Source organism: Pezoporus wallicus, unplaced genomic scaffold (genome assembly GCF_028554395.1).
Source record: "Pezoporus wallicus isolate ANWC-B61680 ecotype Strahan unplaced genomic scaffold, APGP_CSIRO_Pwel_v1 contig_3568, whole genome shotgun sequence".
In the NCBI taxonomy this organism is placed as follows: Eukaryota; Metazoa; Chordata; class Aves; order Psittaciformes; family Psittacidae; genus Pezoporus; species Pezoporus wallicus.
In genome coordinates, this window is record NW_026637826.1 from 1186736 (window position 1) to 1206199 (window position 19464).

The 19464-nt window shown below is 46.1% G+C and overlaps 1 protein-coding gene across 3 annotated transcripts in view; it reads left to right on the forward strand.

Moving 5' to 3' along the window:
* The window catches only part of CACNA2D2 (calcium voltage-gated channel auxiliary subunit alpha2delta 2), a 232951-nt gene that overhangs the window by 36109 nt on the left and 177378 nt on the right, over nucleotides 1-19464 (forward strand). For all 3 annotated transcript variants that reach the window (XM_057407710.1, XM_057407708.1, XM_057407709.1), the window contains exon 2: nucleotides 15138-15219. In XM_057407710.1, the coding sequence (XP_057263693.1) occupies nucleotides 15139-15219 (81 nt within the window). In that variant the 5' untranslated portion in view covers nucleotide 15138. The remainder of the gene's footprint in view (nucleotides 1-15137; nucleotides 15220-19464) is intronic.

A 19464-nucleotide genomic window follows, 5' to 3' on the forward strand; every position in this document is an offset into this window, starting at 1 on the left:
GGTAAGCTTTGCAGCTTCAGGGACACTCTGCTTTCCCCTCCTCTCTGCTGCTCTGGGAAGAAAGTTAGATTACACAGACATGGAGAAAAACCCCTGTATTTTTCTCTTTACCAGCTCTTAGGGTTTTATTTATTCTGGTTTTGTTTGCATGAAGTTTTGTTGATCAGTGACCCAACCGATCGGTATTTTCCCTCCTGCAGAATGACAGCACTTCCAAGAGCACAGCCCAAAAGAGCATCAGCTCAAAGCAGTTACTCTCTATGCACAAGGATGCTTTGGTGCCCCTCCTTGGCTGCACGCTGGGGAACTGCTTGTGACTGAGCCATTCTTCCTGGCACTGGGTTTGCTGCGCTGCAGAACTTGCTGTTGGCAGTCTTGCTCTGCTCTGCTACAGTTATGTTGGGTTTAAAAGCTGAGAAATGTCAAAAAATTATTCAAGATACTGGGCTAAATTCATCCCCGATGTAATGATGGGATTATGTTTTAGGGCTCTTGTCTTTTGACTTTTAAATGTGGTGGTGGTTGTAGTTGTTTCTGATGTGATTTTTATTGTGAGATGGAGAAATGCAACGCATCTAACACATCTACTATTTGCTCGTGCTTCAGTCCCAGTTTCTAAATGAACCCATTTAGCACCTGCCTGCCTCTTTGGCCGGGCAGCAAAAATGTGTGGGCACTTCTGACATCAGTACTGCCTTTTTACCCATCATCTTAAGGCTAAATTGAACCTTTCTGTGTCACTTGCTCCTTGCTTGTTTATTTGTTTTGATCTAGTCTTTAGAGAAAAATCTAACTGTATTTCACTCCTACTGCTTGCTGGGCCTTGTGAGAAGTGGCTCCTTCCGCAGGGGAACCTCGTACCTTCAACTTCCCCCTGCTTCCCTTTGCTCTCTGGGGATGGAGCAGCCAGGAATGGAAGGGCTGACATCTTGGCATGATGCCTCACTTCATTGTGGTGGCTGCTGAGCTACCTCATGCCATTTCCCCCTCCCACAGCCCTGTCCTGACAGCATTGCTCATGCTGTGCTGCCTCCAACAGGCATGGTGTTACCAAACTGGAGGTGAGGCTGCGTCCCGAGGCTGGCACCCTGTGTGGAGCACTGCCTGTGACAATGCTGGTGTGTGTGAATCTTCTTTTCCTGCCTTTCTTCTCTTGACACTGCTCCAAGTGGAGCTTTGTGCTGAAAGCATCACTGGCTTGTGCAGTTTATGAATGTGATTATGTGTGCTGAAAGCAGCCTTTTTTATTTTAGAAAGGCCACTCAATAAATGTCATTTATTTGGTGACTGTTAGGCAGCTTAGTGCATGGCTGCCTTCTCATGGGGAGGTGACAGCCAGACCCCATCCTGTTCTCTGGAGTCACAGCTGGCTGGTGGAAGAGTGGGTTTGCCACTTGCCAGGAAGAAAGATGTGGTGTTTTGTTGGTAGCTTGCATAATAGTCAACTTTCTTTCATAGTTAAATCTACTTATTGCTGTGTTTGTGCATTTCAGTTATTATTAGATCCTACAAGATAGCATGAGGTTCTTGTATGCCAAGTTTCTTCCAGAGAAAACCAAGCAGCTGCAAGAAATGAAGGGTTTAGTAAACGGTACCTGTCCTTCTTATGGAGGAACAGCAGAGTGATTGCAGTGTGCTGAGCTGAAAAGGGACCTGCTGCGGGTGAGATGTTCCAGCTGGGATCACAAGTAATGTCTATACCTGCAGTTTCTCTGCTTAACAATGTGTGCCCCTTGTTGGGTGAAGGATTCATGTGCTTTGGGCCTGGGTGGAACTGGTGCTGAGAGTGCTGTTCCACACTGCACCAGAGCAGCCGACCAGCAGTACTGGCTGAACTGCAGCTTGTTGAAACCTCCTGAAGTTTGTGCAGTTCATTGCACTGAAGTCCAGATGCCCGGGCTATTCCAAGTATATGCTATTTTTTTTGCCTAATTTTCCATGTGAAATTAACTTTGTTTCTTTGCTTGGCTACCATATTTATTACAATGTTATTTCTCATTTTTTTCCCCTACTGCAATGTTACCTTCTAACAGTTCCTGAGTAGTGGAGTGCTTGCGTTACTGGCAGTGATGTATAGTTAATCCTGAATGCAGATAGCTATGAGGAATCCGGGCAGCTTTCAGCCCATCGTGGTATACTTGTGAGGGAGAAAATTAGCTTGGAACTCATTGTCTGTTAAAATTGCTCCTGTGTTAATCTTGCTGTGATACCGCAGCTTCTGGCAGTATGTAGGTTAGCAAGATGCTTGTGGCTGAGAATGAGGGCAGGTTCTCACTTTGGAAGAGTCTCAGCAAACACCTTGTCTTACACCTTTGCTCTGAGGAGATTTAGGCTGAGGAATCTGGCCCATTTTCCCATTGCCAGGCCTGTCTTCCAGGAGTTCTCTTATCCCCAGTTGATCTCCTGGCCTACTTTCTGTCCACTAAATGTTAAAAGGTGGCCAACCTGTCTTTCTTGCCTAGCATCAGGAGCAAAGCTGGTATGCCTCAGGCTTGTTCCCTGGAGAGAAAAGTAATTCTTTCATGGTGCCCTCGGGATTGTTCCTCTCCCCAACCCTTCCTACTGCAGGATGAACATCTTGTCCTGTTCTCCATCTTCCACTCTTACAATGGTTTTTCAGATGCGCTTTGTGGTAGCACTTGCACTTCCCCATTGCTCATTTTGCTGATGAAACTAAGGCTTTGGAGACTCCAATATGTCAGTGGTGGTGCAGGAAATGCAACTCAGATCATGTAATTCCTCCTCCTCTGGTCCTCCAAATGAATTCATGCTCTTCCTTTTGGGATGAATCTTTCTTTTTCTACTTACTAACAAGACATGAGGTTCAGCTGCAAGAACAGAAATATGGCCAGGAGGATTTGGACTCCAGGGACAGCATCTGTCCCTTTCTTTGGCATTGGGAGAGTGGAAACTGCCCTTGTGGATGAAAAGCTCCCCTGAAGGACAGACACTATTCTCTGGCAAATGCCTGGGCACTGAAGCTTGGCAGTACTGTTCCCTGCACAGTTAGGCAGAGGGTGAGAGGGCTTCCTGCTGAGTTCTTGGGGTGACAGCACTGGCAAGTTAAATGGATCCCTTCTGCTGCAATGTGAGGCCTACACTGGCTGCTTGTGCTGTGGAAGTTGCAGTTAGGCACCTTTCCCAAGAAATGCTCCCTTTAAAATTGCATTTTCATGCTGACGATGCACTCGGGATTGGTTCTGTTGTGCTTATTGCCTCCTTGTGGCAGGCGCTCACCGGTGGGACTGTCACTGAGGGAGCTGGAGGGCAGTAGTTCCTGACCATCCCATGTACATTTATCCCCTCGGATGGTACCTGAGACATCATCTGAACATTTCCCACTCCGTGTGTGTGTCTCGGAGAGAAATTCTGAAGGCCATTAAACTGGGTAATTTACATGCTTCTTGAGCCTGTGCCTAGAGAAATATATTTCACAGGTAATTTCAAATCTCTTGGCGTGTGGAAGAAGTCATTATTCTAAATAGAAAGGGGCTGGTGATGTCATGGGCCCCATTGAGAGGACCACATTAGACACTGGGATTTTTCTCTCTCTCACAGGCATTCTATTCACAGGGCTTTCAGATGTCAGGTGCTTTTGGTTTTAATGTTGATACTCATTTAGAAAAGTAGAAGAGAGAATTATCTTCTAATCTTAGATTTCAGTTACATATGAGCATACTGGTATAGCCATAGATGTGTGGGTTTCCTCCTTTGGTGTTCAAGAGCTGTCTCCCAAGGGCAAACCTCAAGCTTAGCATCAGGAGGCTGAGTTGTAGTTCTGACTCTGCTCCCAAAAGTCTGTCTGGATTTGAGACTACAGCTTCACCTTTGTAGCTCCGTTCTCTCCTCCTGAAAAATACAGCAGATATTTTTGTCAGAAATATTAGGATTTGACAGTTTAATGTTGATCAGTCTCTTCAAAACGATGTTTGATGAGCTGTTGTGCTGTCTGTGATTTAATTGTGATGCTGCAGTGGTGACTGTGGTAACTGTGACAGCAGAAGCAAGGTTGTGGGCTCGCTGCTGGCTAAACAGCTTGAGGGGTATGGTGAGGGACACATTTGTGCTTGGGCTCCAGAAGAGTTTCTTGGTGACCCTTCCCTTCTCAAAGGGCAGACAGCTTGTTGCAGTGATATTTTCTTGCAGCAAGGGGAACTCCCAAGGTGCTTGGCACAGCATCCTTATTCCTAAAGGTGCTTCAGCACAGCATCCTCCTTCCATGGGGTCCTCTAGGACAGGAGGTACACCTTTCTGGTGTGAAAAGCTAGCTGGAGATGGGGAAACTGAGCATCTGAGCATGTATAGCAAATCCTGCAGTACCTTCTGAGTATTTCCAGTGTGGCTCAGCCATCTCCATTTCAGTAGGCTTATATCCTTTTCAAAGGAAAGGTGATGTGTATATGCTTTTTCCTTGTGTAGGGAGAAGTGTTTGTCCCAGCTGAATGGGAAGAAGGAGAGGGTAGGTGATCTCTGCAAGCTGACAGTTTCATCCCTGTTGCTGTAGTGCTCCAGGTGACATGGCAGCACTAGGACAAAACCAAACTGGGATTTGTGGTTCCACTATCCCTGCTTCAGAGCAGGTCTGTATGCCACCTTCCAACAGGAGAGGTTTTGCAGACAGCTTTTAGATGTGTATCACCAAGTAGTGAGGTAATGGCGTAAAATGCAGTAAACTAATACTTATTTTTTTAATGGTCTCCACTCCCACCCCTTTTTTTCTTTCATTGCTGAAAGGGGCTAATACTATGAAGAGCTTCTGCAAATGAAGGCGACTGTATGTGAAATAACAGGGGTCTGGGTGTTTGGCTGGGGAGAGATGCAATGAGTGAGCACTGCTAAGTGCTTTATAATAACAATGATTACCACCCTCTCTTAGGAGCCAGGAATCTTTCAAGCAGGGGAATGGTGGGGAGAGGGGTTGTTTGAGAAGGAGGGATTTAAGTAGATAGACATCTAGAGACAGTGACACCCAGAAAGCTCCTTAGGAATGTTGCAAATGATGCTATGAGAGGCTACTCCAAAACCCCCAGGAGACTAAGATTATCATGATTAGAGGCTGAAGAATAATGGCAATAGATGCCCCTAAATAGCTCTTGTAGCAGGGGGTCTTTGTGGCAGAGGTTAATGATATCTTTTCTTGGTAAGGAGAGAAGTTGTAGAAACAAATTCAGCAGAGGTCTGATTAGGCAGTAGTCCTCTATCACTCCTTACTATGGTTTGTGTTTCAGCGATCAGATCAATGGCGTGTTTCTGACCAGCTGAAACGTGCAGTGGGAAGGGTGGGTGCTGAAAGCAGTCCTGTAGCTAGTAAGAATTTCAGTGTGCCATTTCCAGCTTGGCCATGTTTGTGTTTTGCTCAGCTCTCCTTATAGCATGGCTCTTCCTGCATAGCAGCGTGGCTGGGTGGAGTACCTTGTGTGAACAGGAGCACGTTGGGAAGCTCGCTCACATCAGGGGCTCTAGTCAATCCTTATTTCCTGGTTGCCACTATGGCATAATATCTCTCCCTCGCCCTTAAAACAGCACACTAGAGAAATGAGAGATGAGTACAGTGTATGTATTCAAAACTCCTTTCCAGCCATCAGGGTATGGTGTTCCTTTATCATGCTTTGTCCCGTATCTTGATCAGACTCTTTGCACAATGACCTAAGCAAGGGGAACAGCTTTGCTTTGTCCAGGATCTTACTGTTTGCATAGCCAGGAGGTGCTTTGTTATGAGCTATGCTGAAGTCTTGCAGGAGCCTGCATCAGCTTGGATAGTCCTGCTGTTGCTCAGCAATGATACAGGAGCACGGGGCAACTCATAGCATTTAATCCCAAAGCTGTTTGCCTATGATTTAGATGACAGTTTACTGGTGGCTTGATACAGAAACACTGCCTGGGCTGTTGTCTTCCAGCCATCCAGCCTGGTGCATTTGAGTGACAACTTCACTATTTCTCCAGGCTGTGCAGAAAGCTCTCCCATCTCCAACCAGAAGTGCAGGTCCTGTGAGGTTGTGGCTATTTTGTCTTCTGGGGTGTTTCAGCCTTCCATCTGGTGATGAGGATTTACTGGAATGAACAAGAAGATGCAGCAAACTATCCTGCTTCTTTCTGGCTCCCAAGAGAGTCATGAATTATACAAAGAATAAACAAATAACCTGATATGTCTGTCATTATATCATAAAGGTCTTTAATAATTCATGCAGCTTGCAAAATCCTTAGTAAGACCTACCCTCCGTAACCTAATCTTTGCCTTGGGGGATGGGATCTCTTCAGCCTCTGCTCAGATTGCATCTGTAAAACAGAAGGAATTGGTGAGGAGGAAGGTTTTATCATAACACTTCACCTGTAGAATGTGAAGTGACATGCAAGAGTTATCAGCCATTGGGGTCTCGAGGGGTGCTGCAAATGACAGGTGGCTGCACTGGGCGAGATTTATGCAGGTAGTGTACTTCATAAAACTGACACCTATTCACTTATTTATTAAGTCATTGTGTTTCAAGTCCAGATTTGTGACAGGCTTTGAGACCAGAAGGCCAGTTCTAATCCTGCGCGATGAGAGTGCAAATGTGGTGGAACCCATGGGCTTCTCTCGCTCCTGATGTGCATCAGCAAGTGTGCCACAGAAATCTAGTTTTAAGATGTAAAATTAGAGCATGGCTTTCAGAAAGCAGGGAAGCTAAGGCATGAGGTTAGTTGTTTTGGGTAGCACATTGCTGGTATCACCCATACAACTCCAGTAGTGGTAGCCATTGCCTTTGGCTTATTTTGGTTGTGTTATGGTCCTGAAGTTGCTTCCTGGTGCTTCTGCCACCATCACACGAGAGGTCAAAGTACATGACCAAGCCGTTAAAGTTCCTACTCGCAGGACCATCCCCATAGCAGCAGGAGCAGTCAATCTGGATCTCCAGACATAAATTCAATAACTAATTTATTCTTGTTGTATGGAGACCAAATTCAGCTTTGCTTATACTGTTGGGAAGTGGCTCGATTTGACTCCCCGTGTGGCTGAGGGCTTCTTGCTGAACTTCTTCTGTCTCCTAGTTGAAAATAGCAAACTAGTGTACCATCTCGAGGTGCCCGTCTGCTTTCACTTACAGAAGTCTGAGTTGGTGGCAGTGTGCTGAGATCAGATTTACACCTTAAGACTGTGAAGATTAATTCTTGCATGTTTTCAGTGTATTTGGAGATCCTCATATGAAAGTTCTGCCAAATAACACTCTTAACGTCTAAGTATCCATCACAGGAGGGCCGCATCATTGAGTCATGGCCTGAAGATGAACTCAAGGCTGATAAGGATGCAAGGAACTCAGTGATGGGGTTCATGGCTGGAAGTGCCTTTTGGGGAAGCGCTGTCCTGTGCCCTGCAGAAGGGACTTGCTGTGGTTGCTTTGCCATTTGTTCTTTTCATCGCTGTATCAATGCGAGGCGTCAGCACATGTTTGATCAGGAGAATGGGATGCCTGCATGGGGGCCTGTCGCAGCACTGCCGGGCAAATGTACCAACTAAACACATTGAGTGACTTCTCCTTCCTCTTTCTGTTGGCAAATCATCCACCAACAGATTGCAATTTTCCTCAAGCCTACTCTTAGGCTTTAAATTATTCACTGATTTATCCTTTGGCCTCCAGCTCCTTTGCATATCTAATACTCCAGATCAGCTTTTTGTAAAGTTTGAAATGCAAGATATTTTGATTTGACACGTCGCTCTCCAAGAACAGTTATTGTGGCTTTTTGTCATACTGGGAGGGCATTTCAAGTGGGGTCCTGCAGGGATCTGCCCTGGGCCTACTTTTATTCAGTGGTTTCATTAATAAGTTAGGCAATGGAATGGGAAATGCGCTTATAAAACTTGCAGGCGACGCTGAGCCAGGATGGGTTGGATGTGCTTTGGAAGGCATGGTCAGAATTCCAAATGATCTAGAAAGATTGAGTGGCGAGCCAGATACCAGCAAAATGAAATGCGGTGACAACAAATGCAGAGTACTGCACTTAAGAGGCAGAAATTAAATGGACAGATACGGAAAAAAGAACATCTCTGCGTAGCAGTGTGGCAGAAGAGATCTTGGGAATTACTGTGGATCAGAAGGGTAAGTTTATTCTGCAGTGTCCAGTAGTTTCTTGGGCAACGCTGGGGAAGTGATGTGCTCCTCTTCATAGAGCACTGAGTTTGGTTTCTGTTGGAGTACTTGATCTCACTTTTTGGAACGAGCCTTTGGAGTTGTAGGTAAACTTGTAGAGAATCCAGAGCAGGGCAACAAAAAGGATGAAGTGTTCAGAGAAGAGTGCAACAGAGGGAAAACTGGAAAGAACTGAGTTTGGATCAGAAAACTAAAGAATTGAAGGGCAAAGGATGCTACAGAATAATGATCTTCCAGTTCTTAGGAGCTTGTCATAAAATTTTTCAGTGTCTGCTGTAGGTGGGATAAGTGGGAAGAGGAAGGTGAGATTTAGGGTGGGTAACGGGGGGAATTTTTTCTACCATGTGGTGAAAAATGGAACTGGAAAAAGGTTCTGTGGGGATCTTGGGTTCACCTTCAGCAGAAGATGTAAAGAACAGATTAGGCAACACTCCCTGCGGAAGGTTCAGGTGTTCAGATGTTCCAGTTCAACTGATGGTGGAAGAGGAATTCCCAGAGCCCCTGCCATCCCTCATGTCTACGACTGGCTCACCACCTACCGCCTGTGCTGTTTCTAGGTGGAGGTAGACCTAAGTGGTCCATGCTTCTGTTTTCTGATAGAGAAATAGTGTTTAAGGAGCAGTTTTCCTATTGCCCCAAATGTCATTAGTGGCAAGTTGCTGGTTACTGTTTGTTTTCCTTCAGGTATCTACAAGAATATTTGTTAATGTAACACAGGTTTTCTGTGTAATTACCAAATGCTTTCCCCTCACTTTTTGCCCAGCTCTATCCTGCAGAGTAAGAAAAGTCCCCCGTTATCCTTCTATTGGATTGTAATAGTTGTTGGGGCATCAGACCAGGGGTCAGGATGGATCTGTTGGGAGGGTTTGGCACTTCATTTGGGTTAGTTTTTTTTTTTGTTGTTTTTGCAAGACAAACTTTTTTTTGCTGCAAAAAACTGTAGAGATGAAGCAGAGAGAAGATAGGACAGAGAAACAGGCACAGAAAGTTAATGCTCAAATAGAGGAGAGCAAAGCGATTTGGTGATAGAGCTGAATGTAGAACACGCATTCCCACTAGCTTTCCCCTTTGTGTTTCTTAAATATCTTTGGGACAGAGTTTTGATACTCATTTGTGCCTTCCTTCCCTCCTGTAGTAATGCCAAAGGTACTTTCTTACTATGGAGAAGACCAGATGATAGAGGTAAATAACGCCTTGACAAATACTAAGACAAGACTGTTCCAGCAGGCAAATTTTTCCACCCCTCCTTTACATAAACACCTATGCACATACTTTACATTAAACAGGAGTCATCAGATCCCAGTGTGGGAGGGTCGATAATGTCTGGAAGCAGGACCAGTGAGTTGTTTGATTATTCTGAAGGAAACAAGTGCTCTCTGGAAGTTGTATCTTCAGGAAAAAAGAAAGGCAGCCTTTTTTCCCTTGATGGGTAAGCACTGGCTGGTGGGGTTTTATAGCCTGGGTAAGAAAGGAGGCTCCGCAGGGACAGGAGGGTGCACATACACGTACACATGTGTGCACTGACACATGCACTGTTATAGTTAAAGGATTAAGCGCCTTGAAGGAATAAGCCAATTATAAGAAGTTCCTGCACAGCAAAAATTAGACAACACAGTAATTAATAACCTTATTAAATAGCAGTATTTGGGCACTGAACCAAAGCGTATGAATCAGAGCGAAGCATTCTTGGCTGAACACACTGCGTGAAGTGTAGACACTTGTACAGAACACTCTCTGTGTAGAACGCAAGAAGCATTGGGACCGTATATCTACCTAGCAAGTAGTTCTTCCTCTTGTCCTTTCATGTTTCTGTGAATCTTTGTCTTATTTTTGGGCCAGAAAGGCAGCAAGAGAAAAGGACTGAGTCTCCTATTTTTCTTTTTATCATCCTCTCTTGCTTGCAGCCAAACAAGTACTCTCCTAAGGCTGCTTCAAAAAAAAAGTGTCCTCAAGCAGAAAACTTAATTTTCTTTCCTCTAATTTCTCCTTTCCCTTTGCTTTTCCAGAGGCCACTTGCAATGAGGCTTCTGTTCAATGGCAGTTTGAGTAGCTGCCTTATCCACCCTGGGCTGGCTGTGAAGAGTTGTGACTGCAGCCCATGAAGGGTCTGTTCCCATACCCTGACCCACCAAAGGGCTGAGCTGCAGTGGTACATGCTCAAGGTGCTGACCACAGGCTGTGAGTGCATGGCTTGCACTGGTGGCTTGTCTGCAGATGTCTTCAGCTCCTGTACAAAGCCCAGGACTCCAGGCTACCATCTGTGGTGTGCACCAGTGTGGGAGGTTGTGAACCAAGGACAGCCTGTTTTCCTGACTTCCCAGGCAGCTCTCATTGGCTTCCAAAGCCACACAGCTGGAGCAGTAGTGTAGGCTCAGAAGCCAGTGTGGACATGCACAGAAGTCTCTGCGACTGCTTTGGTCACCTGAAGTGTGAAATGTGCCCTAACCCTACATAAGGGTTGCTGTGGCCAGTGGCAAGGCACAGGCGCCCATGGAGCAGCAGTGGGGCAGGCAGGACACTTTGCTTCCTGGCCACGACTGCAGCAGCAGCGATTTGCCTCCTGATGTGCTGCTTGTCACAGTAAATATTTTTGAAGCTCTGTTGCTTTTTTAAGCCTACTTTATCTCATCTTTAAGAAAAATCAAATATGCAAATTATGAAATCAATTAGCATTTTTTGTAGTTTTCTTTGGAGAGGCAGTAATAAATGGTGGTGTGTTTTCAAAAATCAGTTTTGTACCTTGTTAGATGTTGCACAGGAGGCTGTAAAATATACAGGGGAGGGAATCAAACCCATCTTTTTCATTGCAAGAGATTTCTAATGTGCATCCTGAATGTGTGTGGTCATACTTGTGCATGTGATTGTTGTAGAGGTGTTAGGTTGGAAGAATCCTATGGAGACTCCCCAGCAAAGGCAGAGCTAGCTGAGATGACAGGGATCACTGGGATGTGCTGTGCATGTCCCTGCTAAAGAGGGGACAGGGGTTGATGGGGCTGCCAGGCTCCTTGCATGTGGTTCCTGAAAGCCCAGTTCTACTGAGTGCAGTCGCAAGTACTTGCGTTCAGAGGTTTTCTCTTCACCTGTGTTAATTCACTACAGAGGACACTAAAGTGGTACTTGGTTTAAGGGGGAGGCTGAGCACATTGCTCGTAAAGGGAGCTTGGTGGCTTTCGGTGGCAGCACTATATTGCTGCTAGTGGCTTCTCAGTCAGTGCATCAGCTGTTTCTTTATGCTTTATTTGTAAATGCCATTTCACAAGAGCAGTAGGGCACTCCAGGCTGCGTGTTCTGAGGAGTTATCGCTCTTCAAGCCCTGTAATGCCACCCGAGATGTGCAGTAATGGCCCAGGAAGGTAATGACTGTCATGTCTTATTGCCTACAGCTTCCATAGGAGACACGCTTCAGAGAGAAATCTCCATGTTCATAATGAGCTACCAGTTTCTTTACCCTCTTCATCCTTGCTGTGGTCATCTTACATCAACTTCTAAGTGCAGTGGCTGAGGGAGACAAACAAGAGGCAGAAGGTCAACTGAGACAGAGTAATAATGGGGTTTATGGAATTTGGGGGGGGTGTGTGTTTATTTTTACTGGTAGCTTTCAACCCAGCATATTGCAAGTGAGATGAAACCTCCCTATTCTGGGATGTGGCCTACTCGGCAGGCTTCTGGTCATGGACATTATGCTAGAGGGACATAGTAATGGGTCAGATACACAGAAGAGCTCTTGCCAGTGCTGTGGTATGGGGCCTATAAGGGATCTGGGGAGGGACTATTCATTAGGAACTCTAGTGATAGGACAAGCAGTAGCAGTTTAAAACTTAAACAGCGGAAGTTTAGGTTGGATCTAAGGAAGTAGTTTTTTACTGTGAGGGTGGTGAGGCACTGGAATGGGTTGCCCAGGGAGGTTGTGAATGCTCCATCCCTGGCAGTGTTCAAGGCCAGGTTGGACGAGGCCTTGGGTGATATGATTTAGTGTGAGGTGTCCCTGCCCATGGCAGGGGGGTTGGAACTGGATGATCTTAATGTCCTTGCCAACCCTAACTGTTCTATGATCCTATGGGCAAGGGATGTGCTCGTTGGAAAAGAAATCATTTACTACCACTGGCAAAAGCTCTTGTCTAGCCATTTTAGACCAAAAGAAAAAAAGAATCTACTGCTGTTACTTTTTAAATCTAGAAAGCTGGTGTCAGCTGTGTAGAAATCCCCTCCTGCTTCTTTGGTAGTGATACACTTTTTAATAGTGGTATCTAAAGCTTGTATTACAAGGCTTAGCTGGACTTTGGAAAACTGCTGGTCTGTAAGGCTGGGAGTTGAGTGCCAGGTATCATGAGGGTGCACAATTGAAGGGAGTTGCAGTCTTCCTCATGAATGAAAAATCCAATGGCTTTCCCTTAAAATAGTAGTGCTGCTCGGGGCGGAGGCAGGGGGTGGAATAAGTTTAAATTGTTACTTTTTTAAAACAAATCTGCTGACTAAATTTAAATTAATTGTAATTCCCAGCCCGACTGAGCGCTCAGCACCTCTTCTGCATATGCCAACAGAGTAACACTGATGCCTCTGTCTTCCTCTATAACTAATCCTCTCTGAAGGCTTGGCCAGACGTGACATTTATGCGGCTCTGAGCAGCTGTTAATGTTGATGGGTGCAGCTCAACATGGGCGGTTGTTTTCCCTTCCTGTGCTGGTGTAGGTGTTCCTGGAGGGAGCTGACACTGAAACTGAGGACCTTGCACGGAGCTGGAAGTTAAGGAAAGGCGTCGGCTCCATAAGTCCTCCGCAGTTTCTCAGACCTGTGGCTCAGTATGAGCTTGTCATTGACAAGCTTGTTCATTGGACAAACTGGAGGAGGGAGAGAAAAGATACTTAAAAACCAGGGTTTTGTTTTTTTTTTTTTTTTAAATGAATGACTGTGTAAAAATAACACTGTTTTGGTGAATATGCCTCACAAGATTTGTGGGTAATTTTGGCCAACCTGAGTATACCTTTGATAGCAAAAAAAATGTTTGACTGAAAAAGGAAAAGAAAAAAAACAACCCAGCATCTCCCTCAGCTCTGTTTGTGACCCATTGTCTGGAGAGGGGCTTTGGACAAGGGCCTGTAGAGACAGGCCAAGGGGAATGGCTTTAACCTGCCAAAGGGGAGATTGAGCTGAGCTCTTAGGCAGAAGCTCTTCCCTGTGAGGGTACTGAGGCGCTGGCACAGGGTGCCCAGAGAAGCTGTGGCTGCCCCATCCCTGGCAGTGCTCAAGGCCAGGTTGGACACAGGGGCTTGGAGCAACCTGCTCTAGTGGAAGGTGTCCCTGTCCAACGGCAGGGTGTTGGAACTGGATGAGCTTTAAGGTCCCTTCCAACACAAACCAGTCTGGGATTCTGTGGTCTTTATGCTGGCAGTCCCACCAAGGGCTTTGCTTTCCTTCCTTTGGCAGAAAGATGGGTTTGCAGATGTTTTCACCCATCTCCATCCCTGGATGTCCCCTCCTCCTCGGCCAGGCTCCCAGGGAAGAAGAGGCAGCGTTGCCTCTGCAGGAATGTGGGAAATAGCAGAAGTTACTCTGGAAAACTGGGATGATTTGGTGTGTGCAATTAAATCTTGTTTTCCTCCGCAGCCTTGTGTGTTATTAACTGGCATGAATTTTGCCTGAGTAACACACGTATCTCTGCCAGTGCCTCCCTCTGTCCCCCACACCCCTCACAAGCGATGCTTCAGCTCTGTTCTGCCCATCATCTCAGGCTTCTCTCTGCTTTGATGCTTCTACCCAGGTTTTGGGCCCTGCTGTATAATTCAGAGCCCTGTGCTTCTGCGCTGGGTTTCTTTGCTCCTTGATCTCCAGGAAAGCCTCTTCCCGTGGCTTCGCAGGTGGTGAAGGAGCGTGTGTGCGCTGCCTCGGGAACCTCTCATTGTGAGAGGAATGAAATTGCTTGCTGAACCTAACCAAAGTGCAAGGCCCCAGAGCTGGTCTGCTCCCTCCCACCATCGATTTGCCATGATGCTGGCCTTACCTTCCTTGTGCTTCTTCCCTCCTTTCCCTGGTGTGGCATTGAGAGATGGATGTTGCTGCGGAGAAAGCACCAGAGGCAGTGCCAAGTGGTGCAGGGCAACCAAGCATTGCTTTTCGAGATCAGCTGGAAGATGGGATATTTGCATGGCCAGCAACTGGAGTCAGGAAAGCTCATTAAAAGAAGGAGAGTTACCAAGTTCCGTGGTTAAGAGGGGATTTTGTTGTTGTTTTTAACTTGGAGTTACAGCTGTAAGCGGAAATCTGTGTGGTTGGATCTATAGGAGGTGTTTGTGCCTATTGAAAGGACTGGCAGCCAGCTTCCTTGCTGTGCAGGGGTGAGGACAAAGGAGATGCTATGTGGCAGCTCCTGGCCCTTCTGCTGCCCCGGAGGCAGCTCTGCCCAGGGTGGACCTGGCAGAATCACTGCCTGGCTCAGGTTGGGCTTAGCTGAAGGTGCAAAGCTGCTGAGCCCTTGGGCACTCGATGCCCCATGCTTGACTCCTGGCACTGCCCAGGTCCCTTCTGTTGTGCTGCAGGGATAATCCATTGCTGCAGTAGGACAGACACCTCTGGTTCTGCTGTGGCTCTGTGTTTGCTCTCTGCCACACAGCCCTGCTGAAGCAGTAAGCTCTTTCCTGTATGCCACAGCACTTTAACCCCATTAATTACTCTGGGCTTCAATAATTACTTACTGCAACTGTTTATATCCAGAGTTAAAGAAACCCCAACCCGTGCCTTGCCATTTTTGTTGTACCTTTTCTTCCCTTTTCTTTCTGTGGTGCCTTGTGCATAAATTTTGAAGTCTTGAGGTTTAAAACCAGCCCCAGCTGTCATTCTCATGTTCTTGGTATTCTGCCTGCACCCAGTGCTGCAGAAAGAGCAGTTAACTTAGCTGAGGGCACCTATTTTCTGCCTCTCCCTTCAATCCCCTTGCTTATCTGCTGCGTGTCAGGGCTCTGACTCTCTCTCTCTCTCTTTCTCTCCCTTTCTCTTCCTCTTTCTCTCCATCTCTTGCAGTATGCAGTACTGGGCCAGGAGGCTGGAGCAGGAGATTGATGGAGTGATGAGGATATTTGGTGGAGTCCAGCAGCTCAGAGGGGTAAGCTGTCTGTCTTTTACCTGTGCTGCCTTCTTCGTGGCAATGAATGTTCTCATCTGCAGAAATCACCTGTGTGAACAGTTGCAATAAGTCACTCTCTCAGCTCATTCCATGTGCAGGGTCATGGCTGGCTGTGCTTCTGGTCGCTGGTCAATTTGATGTGTGTGCGAGTGAGTGTGTTTTGTATCTGTCTGTCTCTCAGGCTGCATGTTATTACAATCTGAGCATGTACCTGTGTTGTTTTTTTCCTATATGACTTACTAAATGCGTCTTAAATCCAACTAACCTTTCCTTCAGGGACTGAAGGCAGTTTAATTTGTGTTTTGATTTTAAACTTATGTTGACAAAGCAAGAAGTGTTCCAAGCATAATTGGACTAGCCACTGAAAGCTCTGTGGTTTGAAATATACATTGTAGGTAAAACTGTAATTCTTGTTTGGCTTCTGTTTCCAAGTGCCACAAAACAAACCCCTAGCACTGATGCTGGCATCTGCCTCTCCTGCTCCCTGACTTAGCACCAGGGCCCAGGAAGGGCAGGCTGCAGAAGCCAGAACTCCTCTCAGCAGCTGTGCTCTGGATTGGGTTAGGGCTGTTAGAGAACAGCTTCAGTGTGGCTTATGAAGCTCATGGATCTAAGGGGTCTTTAAGACCTTCCCTGTTTCCCCTTCCCAGAACTGTTGTGCTGACTTGCTGTTTTGAAATTGAGTAATTTGAAATTAGGATTATGGTGTTAATCTAAAGAAAATAGGCTTCTCTAGCATGATAAATGTCACTCTAGAAAAAAAGTGGGGTGTATTTGTCTTTTCTTGTGGCAGTGGCATGTTCTTCTCAGATGCCAATGATTTATGGGCCTCTTACTGTCTGCGTTACACTAGCAGCTATCCTGGCTTCAACAGAACTGTTCATGTCTTATACTGTTGGTGGTAACCCATTGCCTAAAGACAGAAGTTGCACTGTTTCCTTTTAATTTCATTTTAAAAGGAGTTTAACTGAAGACTTGCAATGCTCTTTATAGTTCATCCATTCACTCCCGTTCATATTCAGATCTAGAATGGTGTGTCTGGACTTTGCTCGCATTCATTTCAACTGCAACTGAATTGATACGAACTTCATGTGCAGCATGAAAAGTGTATACACCACTTTGGTTTTAACAAGTATTTTTGTCTGTATCCATGCATTTGTGCAGTGCAGTTTTTCGTGTTGGCAGGGCCTGGGAATCAGAGCCAGGGATGCAGGTTTTCCAGGCAATACCTAGGTACAACAGCCACCATATTCTTTAGCAGAGCGCATCTAAACCAAAAAAAGAAGAAAAAAGAGACTGCTACTACATTTTGTACATGTCCTCCCTTACAATTTATTCTTATTAGCCTTGAGTTTTGCTCCTTTGCATGTTAAATGGGTCTGTGGAGGTTTTTTTTACTGCCATAATTAAATAGAAATTACATCTCCAATTTGCCAGCACTTGACTTCTATTGGCCAGTCAGGCAATTACAGGTAAGAGAGCTTCCCACTTTTTCTGTTTAATTCTTCTGCTAGAACACAGTGCATCACTTGAATGGATTAATACCAGATAAACTGAGTACAGAGGGTTTGAAGGGGGGGGGGGGGGGTGTGTTGAAATCTGGTTTGGAATCTTCTCATGGAAGGAGTGAGCTGTGCGCGATTATTGTATCTGGTGAATGCATAACCACCTCAAGCCAAGAAATGTGCTATGGAGAATTCCAACATACAGCTGTTAAAACAGCTGTCTGTGAATCTCCAGGGGAAAACTTGGGATGTGGAGTTCAGATTTGGCTCATAAATGCAGCATCAAGTGAATGACACTTAAAGACCACATCGCCTGCTTGTGCAAACTGGCATAGTTTCACTTACGTGTAATAGCCCAGAGTGCTTCCTCCTAAAGAACTCAAACCTGTGCTCACTGGGAGTCCTCTTACCCACCCCCTGCACACAGGTTCACCTGGGTTGCAGTATGGGAGCTGTTTAATGTCATATAATGGTCCTGTAACACACTCTGAGACATGGCTTAAAAAAAAAGTCATTAAAATACTCATATTTTACTGCAACCACACGCAAAATTTAGAGAGCGGCAACTAATTCTTAAGGTCAGGACTTAGTCCATGCTCCTCTTCTTGGAACCTGGGCTTTGTAGGTTGCTCCATCATCATGTTTGCCAGCAGGATGCAGGTGTTGGAGCCCAGCACCAACCTGCAGCACTATGGTGTGCCCTGACACTGAGCAAGCAGACTTGGGGGAGTAGGGAAAGCCACTGCTTGAGGAGCAGCAGGAGCTGAAGTGTCTGTCCAGCTGGAAGTGAATCCTACCCACTGGGATTTCTCAGGAAGGTTTATTATTAAACAAGAACAGGTCCATGTCGGGCAGGAAGGATAAAGAAAAATGGGGCGAGTAGAGCATGGTTTTTGCCAAAATTTGCTGATGTTCCTTGGAGTTGCCATTTTAGCCTGGGACATTCCAAGTGTCTGCAGAGGGGGACTTCAGGGATATAACACATAGGAGTAATATTAGAAGTAGGGGGAAATGTGCTCCAGTGTCACTGCAGACAATGGTTCTTGTGAGCTCAGGTGGGCTGTGCCGTGTCTGGCAATGGGTCCTGCTGCCAGCTGTCATGGGTCTGTGAAGCCTGTCAGCACTGGAGGTGGTGCTGTGCCAGAAATGGGTCTTCCCTTTCCGGTTCAGGCACGACTATTGAAGTGACAGACCAGTAAATAATAATAAACACACCCTCCTGTGAGCTTTTCTGTGTCAGCTTTACTTATGAATAGTTTTCCTTGGGTTGCTGTGAAAGGATGTGGACCTGTTCCTTGGTTATTGACTGAAATCATATAACTGTTGTGGCATAATGAGGCATGAAATTTATTGTCAGAAAAATGGTGTCCAGGAACATAAGTGCTGAATATTTTATCTTGCTGGAGTGCTGCCCATCCAAGGAGGATTTTTAACTCTTCAGTCATTTCTTAGAGTTAGGGTGCTAAATGTCACATACCCGTGCTTCCTTCCTCTCCTACAGGGTGGAGAGGGAATCAGCTCATATAGTTCCCCTGGGAAGAAGATTGAAGCTTACGTCCTTCAGATGCTGCTTTGCACAAGTGGACTGTTTTTCTGTACAATGACAGAGGAGGATGAGAGGCTGTGAGGTGCAAAGGGGCTCTCCTTTCAGCTGTGAGGTACCACCTCACTTCTCTCCTGAAGTCCAGACTCTGAAAGCACTGAAATACGAACATCCCCATCGGTCAGACGGGCTGTGCTGGGGCTACCTGTATCTGAACGCTGTGGCCTTGGGACTGGAGGTTCTCTGCCTGGTGAAGTCAGTGTTCAGCCCTCTGGGTGCTTGTGGTGCAGCATCACGTTGACTGGCTGGTTGCTCTGTGCCTCAGAACAAACCCCAGCACTCAGAGATTAGGGCATGTTGCTTTGCCTCCCTGTCCTTGCCTCCCTTGCAGCTCACCAGAGATAACTGAGAGCACAAATCATTGCCGATTTAACTCTGACTGGCACAGTGATATGTGGGACCCAGAGATGTGGCTGAATAGGTTGAAATTCTTTATAAACAGTTCTTTCTAGAATGAGGAATATTGCACTAAAAATCCAACCTTTTTCTGTTCATGACTTTCTTTGTGGCTGTGGTGGACTCTTCAACATTTTGCAGGACAAAAATGTTTCATTTTGACATTTCATGCTACACTGCACTAAATTCGTGTTTCTTCCAGTGTTTTGGCACAAGTAAAAGTTCTTGACATTAGTCAAAAGTGGATGAATCTGTTGTGTTTCCAGCCTAGATGGTTTCTTCATGTTGCAAAACCTGCTCCAGGGTAGACTCTGTGCTCAAGAGAGATTTCTTCATGCTGCTGCTGTTCCGTCCCAACCTACCAGTGTCCTGCTTGCCATCACTCGCAGGGGGACTGATGGCAGCAGAGCCATGCCGCTGGGTTTAGTGCCTTGCTGAGCAGCTCTCCTGGATGTTGGGTTAGAACTCCTTTGCTGGATAGCCAGCCTGAGCTTCCAAGTCTCCTCTGGCTTATTATCTAAATTGTATCTGACCCTATGTCTTCTGAGGCAAGAAGCTAGCTGGTCAGACAGCACCCTTCTCCCTGTTACCTGTGACTGCCTGTTAATGGGCTGGTTTCTGTGCTGACACTTTCGGAGGAAGCCAAAGCCTTCAGAAAGAGATGGGGAAAAGCTAAGTGACGTCAGTGCTGAACCCCATTTTCTGTGCTGTCCTTCTTTC